Below are 12,382 nucleotides of genomic sequence, written 5' to 3' on the forward strand. Positions count from 1 at the left end.
GATTTAGTAAATAATTGAAATTTATGAAAAAAAAAATTATTTTATGTTCTAATAGAAAATTTTCAAAATTATGAAAATGAGAAAATCTCATCATAAATTAATAATTATTAATTTATCAATAAATTAAAACCTCTATAAATTAATAAAATTTTATGGTCTTGATCTTATTAATTTATAGAGGTTTTACTGTAATATCATAAAAAGTTGTAGAAAGGAGAGATGTTGGCATTTCCTTTTATAGAGACGGAACTGACCTTCAGATCTTTTGAATATATCCAGTTAAGCCTCTCCACCTTCGGATGGATGTTAATTTTATTTTTATGAATTTATCAAAAATAGTTTAAAACACAACAATTAACTTTTACACCTCAATTAAAATAATATAATACAAGTTACCGCTGAAAGAGTGAACATATATTAACACGGAGTCATATAATTATTTCCAGGTGAGAAAGTGAAATTAAGGTCATTTCTATAATCCGTGTTTCAAGGACTAAGTTATCTTGGAAATTATATTTACAGTGTCGAAAACTCCAAATTATCTTTGTTACATATGGTGAACACGTTATATATGCTATTTACATCTATTAGAAATGGTGAATACCTAAAGCGCCTCTAGGTATGCAGAGCATCCTTCCTATGTTGTAGTGAATTTTTTAACCATCCATTCTCTAAGTCATGTATGTTTTCTTTCTTTTTATGCTACGAAACACATGTGCTCTATTAATTTAAAAAAACTAATGGTCCTTTGTTTGTTGTTTCATCTTTTTATTTGCATCATTAAGCTTGGCCGGGAGAAGTTTCCCAACTGAACCTATTAATAAATGGTTGTTGACAATTGTGAACTAAGTGATTAGTTGATTAAATTGTGTGTTGTTTCATTGTATGGTGGGAGTCGTCTTTATGTGTATGTGGGTTTTGAAAATTCTACTATGACAAATACTTAGGGGTGAATCCAAGTATTGTCCTTCTACTATTGTGTTGTGCTTTACATTTGCAGTTATCTACCAGTTACTCTTCTAACAGCTAATGATTTGGTTTTATTTCTGAACACCAGAACTTGCGTTACTTCTTCTTCTAATGTGTCAACACAGCCAAAACTCCGATCCCATATAGGCATTTCGTCCAGACAAATAAAAAGTATATAAAAATATACTAATGGAAAAAAAAGTGAGATGTATAGATGAGAACAATATTATCTAGACTAATAATAAATGTACATATATATAGATAGATAGATATATATATATATAGTATTAAATAAATTACAATGAAGAAAATAATAGATAAAATCAACAATTAATAGTACCATCTAAATTTAACTAATCTGATAAATAGAGCATCGATCGCATGATTTTGTTCCATGTATAGTCAACAAATTAAAAAAAATTAAAACCAACTTAATCAACTTAAAATCCCAGTAGTCAAATATACCTACGCCCGGGTTAATCCCTAATTATTCATAATAGTATAATTTTTTCTACACTCAAAGTAAAGGCAAATATGAAGCTGCGATACGATGTGGCTAGTGTCAAGATAACACAAACTGATCCTCTCTGTTTTGTACTTTTAAAGTTTATACAAACACGTTAGAAGTTAGAACAATAAAACAAACACTGATGTAAACAGTTTTTCCGAATAAAGTTAACATTTTATTCAAAAAAAAATATAGTATAATATTTGGTTTAGGTAGAATTAAAACAAGGCTTCCTGCAAACACACTTGGTCTTGAAGAATCCTCTGCATCGACCTTCAGGGAAATCTTCAGTGATACACACTCGCTTGCAAAATTCCCTGAAAATGATGCTTTTGGCTTCACACATTTGGGGTTGTCCTTCAACCATCTTCATCACACCTATATAAGAACATATCAACAATAAGAATTCAATTTTAAAACCAAAAGAATTCGTATATTTCAGTAGATTTGTTTATTAACTAGTGGAAAGATAGATTTGTATACCTCGTACGACAACAAGTAGGACTAGGAAGAAGAGTGTTGAGAGAAACTGCATGGAGCTCTTTATTATTTTATTTTTTTTATAACTAAATTAAGCAAGAGAATAAGAGAAAGAAAGAAGAGCTCTTGATGTTTGAATTAACTTGTAAGAAATTATGTGAAAAGGTTCGCATTTTACAGTAAGTTGGTAAAAATATCAGCGTATATTATATGTCAATGTGAAAATGAAAATTTATGAAGATATGTGGAATAAAATATGATATTTGAAAATATGACACCAAAGGTAGTGTCGATCGACACCAACAATTTCTAGTTCGACCTGATTGATTTAAATCGTTGAATTCGAGCAGTTTGGTTTAAGTGGAGTCCCAAACCGAGGTATTGATGTGAGAAGTCGTCCTGAAGGTTTCGGAAAAGCCACTTTTAGCTGTTCCAGAGAGAAAATAGAGAGAAAAGAGAGAAGAGAGTGTGTACTTGGGAGATCTTGGAGATTCTAGGATTGTTTGGTGAGATATGCTCCTGTGGAGTGGAAATATGGTGATAGGAACGAAGGATAAACCTTCCAAGGTATTGGATTCGTTGTTGTGGGCCAGAAACTTCCTGCAAAGAGGTGAATGCATGACCATGGCTGATCTAAGCCTGAGAATTCTTTGTTTTTCCTTATTTATGGCTGTTTGTGGTGTTTTCTTGTATGCATTTGGTTGGGTGAAACTTGGTTTCTATGGGTGATGATGATGGATGATATGATATGATGATGAATATAGAGATGTATGCAAGGTGTTTCAATTACCCTTATGTAGTTGTAGCATAAAGGATGTCAAACCATAATGAGTGTGATGCAAGCAATCAGGATGTGAATACTCATCTAAGTCAAGCCAAATATAAATGATGTTTGTCACTAACAACCTAATGAAGATTAAGAAATGCAAAATGAAAACCTACTAAAAACAGGGTACTAAATGCAAAATAAACAGAATGATTAAAACAATAATGAAATGAAACAGGAACATGAATTATAGTAAACAAAATAAGTAATGCCACATGATTAAACAAAAACTAAATGAATGCAACAGGAAATGCAACTAAAATGAAACAGGAAATGAAACAGGAAGATGCAGAACATAAAACAGGAACTCTAGAAGGAGCTCGAGCAAGCACTCGATCGGATGCTCGATCGGATGCTCGATCGAGTGGATGGTCGAGTTGATGAGCGAATGCCAGAACCAGAGCAAATATTGAAACATAGCAAGCAACAATCAATTAACAATACTTAAAAAGGAAATCAATAAATAAGGAAGGTCCTAAGGATGGATTCATGGGCTGGATTCAAGCTATGATTATCTGAAACTGGTTAACAAACCTCAATCAAACATGAGCCATCTCTAGACAATGATCTCATAATACAAGTTAATCCAATCTTTTGGCAATAACAATCAAGCTAAGATATTCTCAGTCTAGCTCTCACTAGCAAAGATCATATAAAAGCGGGCATTAAACAACAGATCATTAAAGTCAAAAATCAACAAAACATCTAATCTCTTAGCATGCTTCATGATAATCTCTAGATCTAGCCTTATCTAACAACATAGACATTGGTGTGATGCTAAGAAGCTTAAGATCTAACCTTACCCTCTCAGATATAAGATTAGCATAGAGCATATGTAGCCTAGAAGAGATCTATAACAAACAAGCTTGATCAATCTAAACAACCACAACCATCATCCAGCCTAACCCATCCTTAAGATCCTAAACCACTACTCACAATCACAAAACATGATGAACAAATTCATAAACCCAGAAATCAATGAACTTGCATTTTTAGAAAGATGAGATGAAGATCTACAATATTGAAGAAGAAATCAAACTCAAATTCTTAATACTTTGAAAGTTATGAAACCAAAAAGTATCAAAGATTTCTTAGATAAATAAACAAAAGTGGCTAAAAGATCTAAGCAAAATAAAAAGCAAAAGAAATAATTCCCCAAAAGGATAAATACTAGGTCTAGGATTGTACTCTAAAAAGTCTCTCTTTTTTGTGGCTGCAGAGTACAAGGCCTTTTATAGGAAAAGGAAGGGAAGCCCTAAAAATGCTAAAAGACAAAATAAGTGGGTGGCTCGGTCAACTCGACCATGTGCTCGGTCGAGTGCTGGTCGAGTGGCTTCTTCTTTTGCTTCTCCCATCCGGTCGAGTCCTTCTCCGCACTCGGCCGAGTGCTTGGTCGAGTGGACTTCCGGACCTTGATTCTTCAGCTCCAAATCCCTTGTTTCCTTCTCTTGACAGCTCCAATATGCTTCAGCATCACTTCCATGCTCCTTAGGATCCAAAATCACCTGTTTATGCAAGAAACTATGCAAATGCAATGCAAATCTACTCTAATACATGAACAGTTCTAAAACTATGCAATAATGGACAAATGAGATAGAAAATAATGCAAAAGATGTGAATATACTAAGGGAAAACAGGACAAAATATATGAACATCATTGGGTTGTGGTTCCCATGAGTTTCGAGGAGTTTTGGGTGAGATTCAGACGATTTGGAAGAGATGGAAAATGGTTCTTCGACTTTCGGCTTCGAGCAAAACGTGTCTGCGGAGTCGGTGTCGATCGACACCAAGTAGGTGTCGGTCGACACCAACCTTTTCAGCGGGCGGCTGATACTTGTTTTTCTAGTTTGTTTGTGTTTGTTTGTTTTTTGTTAAACGTTGGTTTCTCAGATGCTTGTGTGTATAGCCCAGTAGATGGGAGAATTGCCTCACTAAGTATTTGTGATAATATTTACGCATCTCAATTGTTGTTTGTGGTGTGCAGATATGTGGCGTGGAATCATGGCGATGAGGAGAGGATGATCTAAGGTCTCGGTTATGTGTAGTCTTGGTTATGTTGATTAGTGTTGGAACCTGGTTTAGTAGCATGTTAGGTTGTTAGTTAAGAAGGTTAGGAATGTTGTATTGTTGGTATGTTTCCGCTGTGCATATTGGTTGTTGTTGGTTTAATGATGATTTGTGGTTTGGTGGGTTTAATTAAGTATTATGGGTGCTTAATTATGATATATAGAAAAAAACGAGTCGGTTGTTTTATATCTGTGCTACATTGTTTTGTATATATTTTATCTCTTGATCTAGTAAAAATTGCAAAAAGATATGTTTTTTATTTACTTACAATAAAATTATTCCACATCACTTATAGTATTTTCTTACAAATTTTACTCAAAAGATTTTATATTCTTAATTTTTAAATGAAATGTTTTAGATTTTTAGTATATTCTAAAATTATAATATAGATAAAATATTAAAATCTGTTTATTAATATTAATCGTATCCACAACCACAAGTAGTATATTATATTAAAAACTGTATCCACAAGTATATAATTTTTAACATTTTATCAATATTATATAACTTATCAGTAATATTTAGTTTATTTATCAGCTTATCTTATTATATAAAGTTTGATTTCAAAGTTATTTATTAACAAGCTTGTGACACGTGTCAATTTTATCAATAAAATATCAACACTTGTCAATTCTAATTCTATTAAAATATTTAATACTTAAAAAATATAAAAGAGTCAATTTTATCGAACAAAGCTTAGTAGCCATATATTGTAAAATAGAGCTAGTTTTGAGTACATGTATAGATATCTTAGACTCTTAGAGGGGGTTATTGGTTCTATGATTTTAATGAATTTGGAAATCTAAACAAAAGTCATTTGTTATTCAATTATTGATTTTAAAATACTTATCAAAATTATGTGTTATTGATTATATGATCTATAAATACTTGTTAAAATCTCATGTTATCCATTTAATGATTTGTTTTTGGATTTCAATATCCATATTATGTTTTAAATGGATTTGAACTGATGTGAATTTACAATTCCATATGGATTTAGAAATCACTTCTCCATCCCTTAGACTTAATGATGGACTAAAATTAAATTAGTCTCTATTTTTTGAACAAATAAATTAAAATATTTCTAATAGTATAATATTTTGTTTAGGTAGAATTACATGGCACAAGGCTTATTGCACCAACATTTCCTGTCTAAGAATGATCCTTTGCATTTACCATCAGGGAAACCTTCGCTCATACACACTCGCTTGCAAGTCCTCCATTTTTTTTTTTTTTTTTTTTTTTGCTAAGAATGTAAATATTCATTTCACAATGAAAATGTAGGTTACACAATTAAGGGTAACCAATTTATGGTCCCATGCCAAAAAAAGAATAAAAAACATGGAAGCATACAACATTCTTGAACCGAATCATCAATTCTCGTTAAAGAAGACGATTTGGAACAAGATAAGAAGAATCCCTATAGTGAGCTAGAAAAAGAATCAACAAGAAAACAGAACAATAAAGATCACGAGTCACCCATAAAGCAAGATGGTAGTCCTTTCACCGGTAATCCGAGCTTAGCAAGGAGCTGCGGAATTGCCAAGCTTAATGTGTTAGGCAATGCTCACTCACTCTAGCGAGTCCCTCTAGGAGTCGGTAGCTCAGAGCCTGGCAACATCTTAACCACAAAGAGCCATACTAACACCACCAAGTGCTTAGGGCAAAAACAGACACTTCAAGTAAAGTCATCAAGGCTTCCCACTAAAACACTAATCTGCTGCGGCTGAGCTAAAGGCTTGGGCAAAAGTGACACGAGGGGCAGTAAACTCAAACGCAACATCAAGGATACAAGTGCGACATGCCATGGATTTGCACGGAAATGGCATGGGCAGCGACGTTGGGCAGACCCAAACCCATTGTCAAGCGTAGCCCTCATCTCCATCCTAGACGAAACTCACAAAATCCTACAAGAGCAAGACAAGTCTCGGACGAACACCAGTCCACCTTTTCTGATAAACACCTTTGGCTTGGGAGTTGATGTTAGGTAGCTTGCAATTAGTTAGAGAAGACGACTCTAACAACAAAACACAACACAAGACTACCATTTGATGACCAAACGCCCCCGGTATAAACAAAAAGGAAGATCAGAGTCACTGGTGGCTGACGCCTCAGCACTAAAATCCACACCTAAAACAACAACACACAAGACAGAGACTCCGAGCATACCAGAGTATGCAATGAGCCAGGGAAACAAACGACATTTAATCACGGGGCGGGAGAGAAGGTGAACGGAGTGAAGACAGAAGGCAAACACGGAGAGGAAGAGAGCGCTAATCTCTTACGCCACCACGAGAGGAGAGCCGCCGCATGCCGGAGAAGCTACCGTTGTAATACCAAGCAACTACCCACCACTTGCCTCTGAAGAATCTTACCGCTGCTTGAAACTGGACAAGCAGAAGCTCCATCGCTAATGGAGCTTAAGAAGAACCGCCGAGAAACACCTTAAGGAGCCTCACACAAACTCAGATTGTCGTCCTCAAACAAACCGAAGGGGGTGAAAGCACCGGGAGGGAGTAATCGCCAAGATTCACAGAAGATTCGAGACAAGCCGAGGCCCATTCTCCACAAATCGGAGCCACCGTTAAAATCGCCATCAAACTCTGAAACCTAATCTCGTCAGATCGCCTACCGGAAAAAAGTCAGCTGCATAAAGGGAACCTTGGGAGCCCTCTCACGGACACGGCGAGGAGCGCCGGTGACCGGAGAGGCAATAAACGAAGCGGATCTAGGCTGTCTTCAAGGGCGGCGGAAGGAGGAGCTCAAATACTATTGTTCAAAATAGACCTAGTCCTCCATTTTGAGCAAAATCCGATGAAGTTGATGCTTTCGGCTTCACACAGTTGGGGTTGTCCTTCAACCATCTTCATCACACCTATATAAGACCATATCAACAATAAGAATTCAATAGTATAACCAAAAGAATTCATATATTTCAGTAGATTTGTTTAGTGCTAGTGGGAAGATAGATTTGTATACCTGGTCCGACAACAAGTACGATTAGGAAGAAGAGTGTAGAGATAAACTGCATAGAGCTCTTCATTTTTATTTTTCTTTGATAATTGATTAAGCGAGAGAATTAAGAGAAAACAAGTAGAGAGCTCTTGATGTTTAAATCAAACTTGTAAGAAATTTTGTGAAAAGGTTCGCATTTTATAGTAAACAGAAGCATAAATCTTAGTTGGTAAAAATATCAAAGTATATTTTTTATCACTGTGAAAATGAAGATTAATGAAAATATATGGAATAAAATCTACTAATGAAGTATATTAATGAACATAGAGCTCTTTATATCTATCACTTTATCTATCTTGATCTAGTAAAAATGTAAAATATATATGTTTTTATAATTTACTTACAAGAAAATTATTCCACTTCACATATCTAGTAATTTCTTTAAAAAAATCTTCTCAAAAGATTTTATATTCTTAAATTTTAAATAAAATTTTGTAGATTTTTATTATATTTTAAATGAAAATTTTAATATAGATAAGTATTAAAATATGTTTATCAATATTTATCATATCCCCATATTCTTAATTCATAAGTACATTTGGCAAAATAACATTTTTTTGTAAGATTTACATAATTAAATCTTTGCCATTTGGATTGTCTTATTTGTTATTCGAGACCTTTAGTTTCTGAATTTTTTTTTTGTAAATTTTTACCCTCCGGTTTGGGCAACCAACCTTGGAGTTATCTTTTAATTTAATGTTTGGGTGACAAAAACAAAATCCTTGTCATTTGAATAAATATCAAACTTTGAAATTATTATTTGTAATATAATCATACTTTAAATTAATATCCAAAAAAAACTTTAAATAATACTAAAAGAAATTACTATCCGTAATTTAAATATTTTAGATACTTTTAACTTACTAAAAAAAAAATACTTGCGGATCATGTTATCGAGCGGGTTAGAGCTGTTTACATATATATGATTATATATAGTTTTTACGGGTTGGTCTACTAAAATACATAAAATTGTTTAGTTTCAAATCAAATAAGTTAAGGAGGGATGTTAAACCAATCCTAATCGATACGAAAAAACAAAAAAAAAAAAAAAAATTATCTAAAATTATAAAATCTAAATATTAATCAAAAGATATAAACATAAAACACAAAAATCACAACATACATATTTTCTTAATAGTTATTAAAAAAAATTATTTTGCTTGTATCACAGATTAAAATCTAGTTATATTTTAAACCATATCCACAAGTAACATAAAATTTATATATATATATATATAATATTTTATTTATATTATTAAATTTCTCAACCAAAAATTTATAATGAAATTTCACGTACATAAAACTTTTACTTTTACTTATTTACTTATGTGTATATTTATATTCCGGTTTTTATCCACCCAAAAAAGAGAAGAATCTCTGAAATCGATCACAAGATAAAAAGCTCATGGAACATTTTATATTTGAGCGTTGGAAAGTTTAATGAAAAAAAACATAATACCGGTGTCCTAAATGACCCTGACTCCATCTTTCATGTTCCAAATGTTTAAAGCAATGTTTTTTTTTTTTTTTTTTTTTAATCTAATATTAAATTATATTCAAAAAGAAAAATAAATGTGTTTACATTGTTAATGCAATACTGTTTTGAAACTTAGAAACAAATCATCTTAAAAATAATCTAGCTGCAAACCAAACTTAAATTCGACAGTCACCCCCCTCCCCGATGGTGCTCATGCGGTTTCGGACATTCTTGTCAATGATCTTGACCAGCTTCTCCACCATTGACAACGGTTCCTGCCAGAGAGAATGTATAGTGTTTTGGAAGGTGTATCCCAAGAGAAACCTGTGTGTTACATCCAGGTCATCACCCGTAAGTAGAGCCATAACATCTCGTCAGTTCGCCGTATATTTGCTTTGCATCAGTCCTTGCACTAGCTTCTCCCACACCTGCTGTGAGAAAGGACATTGAAAAAACAAATGCTCCCTTGTCTCCATGGGATGGTTACAGAATACACAACTTGGATTTGTGTTTGAGTTCCATAGGATCATCCATTCTCCTGTTGCCAATCTGTTTTTTGTCAACAACCATGTAACGAAAGCATACTTCGGGGTAGCATTGGGAAACCAGATAGCTTTGTGCCTTTTACAAGATGAAATCTTCTATTTGTTTTCTTCTAATATGCGTTTGTATAATTTTCTCTATGATTATCATCTTAAAATTCACTGTTTGAAAACTATATTGAATTGAATTGTTATAACTTCCTTCCACGTCTACTAGTTTAGTGATGTAAATATTTCACCACATTCAAATAAAACATCGAATAGACAAAACATTTTTTTGGTTTAATTAAAAATTACTAATCAAAATACTATAGTAAATCTTTTGAATTGTACATAGTATTGTACGGCCTAATAATATTCAACATCTACACCAATCATACATATGTACACAGAGATAGAGGACTAATCAATCTTACATCCATTTAAGGAAACAATCTAAAAGAAGATGAAAAAATTAATCAAACAACGCCGTATAAAAATCCTTAAGATGGTGATATATTTGTCGTTACTGCCCCATCATCTTGCGAAGAAGAAGTAAGAGATGAAGAAGAAGAAGGAGACATCTCTTCGCCAGCAGGCATATCTTGAAGTGCCGTCAGAATTTGGCGGATGCTGACGGACCTCATAGGCCGGAAACTGTAAGCTCTTTTCAACGAATTCGATCTAGAGAAAACATTGGACGATTTCGAGAGGATGAGATACACCAAAGCTTGAACCAGAGCAAATAAGGCCACCTTCATTAACATCGTTCCCAAGCCTCCATCCATTTGTTGTAATAGATAGAAATACCTATTAGAAGAGTTTTGATAAGACAAAAGAGTTAATTATTAGGGTGGTCGATCGTGGTAACAAAAATGTTTTTTTTTCCTTTCTTTCTTGGGGGTTGTGTCAAGATTTGAAGATGAGCTTTGAAATTGAAGATTTTAAGTTGATGCTGAAAAATTCATTGTATTTATAGAGAAGGAGAGCGCCTTGCGTATTTGACCAGAGGCAGAGACGTGGAAGTAACGGACATGGACATAATACTGTTACTTAGACCTTATCCGGTCAAATGGAAGGACACGCCATATTTTTCTAGAACCCATAACATGAAAAGTAATATTTTAAGTACGCGATCGATGATTGAACACCAACTCATGAACTGTGGACTAGAACCTTTGTCCCTCGGTTCGATCCTCAGTTGGGGTCGAGATGATATACTGTTCCTCACAAGGATAATATTGACCAGTTTAGCACTTGCGCAACAAAAAGATTACCTTAAATGAAGTAATAAACATATATAAAACTTTACATACCTCCCTGGCCATAGTTATTTTGGTGCATATATATACCAAAAACTTACTATAGTAATTATATTTTGCTCTCATCATAACATCGTTATTTTATTACCATGAGACAAGAAATTAAAAGATTACATAAAATGGTATAATTGGCAAATAAACAAATATTATACTTCACTGTCCATATATATTTATTTTGGTGCAGATACGAAATCATATAATAATCTTTTGCTCTCGTCATAGTATATGACTAGATTAATACTATTGCTAGAGCATGGATTGAAATTCATTTTATTTAGTTATAATTTTTATATAAAATATAATTTTTGTAATTGTTTTTTTTTTAAATTTGGATAAAATATTATGCAATAAAATCATATGCTAAATATGATGACTTGAAAAAAACACTTATTTTGTAAGTTTTATATTGCTAATGATTCTAGATAAGTACCGTACTATAACACTTGTTAAATTTTATTTTATACAAAATTTTGTATATTTTCTATTTTAAAATAAAATTTTAATATGTTGTATTAGTTTATGTACATAAAATTATTTCAACAATGTATGCTAAAGACATAATTTTGTAAATTTGGAGTGTTTATAGTTTCTAACTTTTCTATCAAGTTTCAATATTTTAAAAATATTTCAAATTAAATTATTTACAGTTTATTATATTATATAAAATTATAAAATTCAACAATAAAGTATGAAATTGAATTTGGATATTCAAATTTTGACCAGTTACTCAGTAAAAATTTTAATTCAGTAGATATTATTTTTAAAGAATAATATTACTAAAACTTGAATATTTTATGGATTGAATCATTTATATTTGTTTTTAAAAATTAAGCTTATGTTATATCCAGAAATAAAACTATTTTTTAATTATAATAAACAATATGATAATTTAATTGTTTTACAAAATAGACTCATATATAAAAATCAGAGGTGAAGTATAATGATAATTAACAAATCAATATGTTAAGTTAGATATCAAAGAATTTTATTTGATGAATAATTTAATAAAGGAAATTAATATGGTAATTTCGATAATATCAAAATGATTCTTTAAAATATTCTCTTTAAGATTTTTGGAAACAACTTGTTGTATTAATAAAATCTTCCGAAAATAAATTAAGATTGCAACCACTATTTAATTTATAACTAATTATTCTATCATTTAATCTATAATCTATTTGTAACCAACTTATTAAA

General features: G+C 32.1%; 3 protein-coding genes and 1 non-coding gene across 4 annotated transcripts; 1 reads left to right on the forward strand and 3 right to left on the reverse strand.

Moving 5' to 3' along the window:
• The first annotated feature begins 201 nt into the window (after positions 1-201).
• Positions 202-322, forward strand: LOC147940816 (U6atac minor spliceosomal RNA). Its single transcript, XR_015563025.1, has one exon. It is a non-coding gene; the product is annotated as a U6atac minor spliceosomal RNA (small nuclear RNA).
• A 1,363-nt stretch (positions 323-1,685) lies between these two features.
• LOC147940817 (putative defensin-like protein 9) lies at positions 1,686-2,018 on the reverse strand. The gene is made up of 2 exons (XM_087456529.1): positions 1,961-2,018; positions 1,686-1,855 (listed from the first exon to the last, which is right to left on the reverse strand). Exons 1-2 carry the CDS (start codon positions 2,010-2,012, stop codon positions 1,686-1,688), a joined length of 222 nt encoding a protein of 73 aa, XP_087312655.1. The 5' UTR covers positions 2,013-2,018.
• A 3,946-nt stretch (positions 2,019-5,964) lies between these two features.
• LOC109125572 (putative defensin-like protein 9) lies at positions 5,965-7,973 on the reverse strand. The gene is made up of 3 exons (XM_087456528.1): positions 7,830-7,973; positions 7,638-7,725; positions 5,965-6,067 (listed from the first exon to the last, which is right to left on the reverse strand). Exons 1-3 carry the CDS (start codon positions 7,891-7,893, stop codon positions 5,965-5,967), a joined length of 255 nt encoding a protein of 84 aa, XP_087312654.1. The 5' UTR covers positions 7,894-7,973.
• Positions 7,974-10,056: 2,083 nt separating this feature from the next.
• LOC109125528 (uncharacterized) lies at positions 10,057-10,818 on the reverse strand. Its single transcript, XM_019227254.2, has one exon. It carries the CDS (start codon positions 10,649-10,651, stop codon positions 10,367-10,369), a length of 285 nt encoding a protein of 94 aa, XP_019082799.1. The 5' UTR covers positions 10,652-10,818; the 3' UTR covers positions 10,057-10,366.
• Between the last annotated feature and the right edge of the window lie 1,564 nt (positions 10,819-12,382).

The sequence above is a fragment of the Camelina sativa genome, chromosome 7, assembly GCF_030686135.1.
Source record: "Camelina sativa cultivar CO46 ecotype springtype chromosome 7, ASM3068613v1".
Taxonomy (NCBI): Eukaryota; Viridiplantae; Streptophyta; class Magnoliopsida; order Brassicales; family Brassicaceae; genus Camelina; species Camelina sativa.

Coding starts and splice junctions, on each gene's coding strand:
- LOC147940817 (XM_087456529.1), bottom strand. CDS start 2,012: ATGCAGTTTCTCTCAACACTCTTCTTCCTAGTCCTACTTGTTGTCGTA. Junction 1,856..1,960: donor CCTACTTGTTGTCGTACGAG/GTATACAAATCT, acceptor GTTCTTATATAG/GTGTGATGAAGATGGTTGAA.
- LOC109125528 (XM_019227254.2), bottom strand. CDS start 10,651: ATGGATGGAGGCTTGGGAACGATGTTAATGAAGGTGGCCTTATTTGCT.
- LOC109125572 (XM_087456528.1), bottom strand. CDS start 7,893: ATGAAGAGCTCTATGCAGTTTATCTCTACACTCTTCTTCCTAATCGTA. Junction 7,726..7,829: donor CGTACTTGTTGTCGGACCAG/GTATACAAATCT, acceptor GGTCTTATATAG/GTGTGATGAAGATGGTTGAA. Junction 6,068..7,637: donor TGCTCAAAATGGAGGACTAG/GTCTATTTTGAA, acceptor AAAAAAATGGAG/GACTTGCAAGCGAGTGTGTA.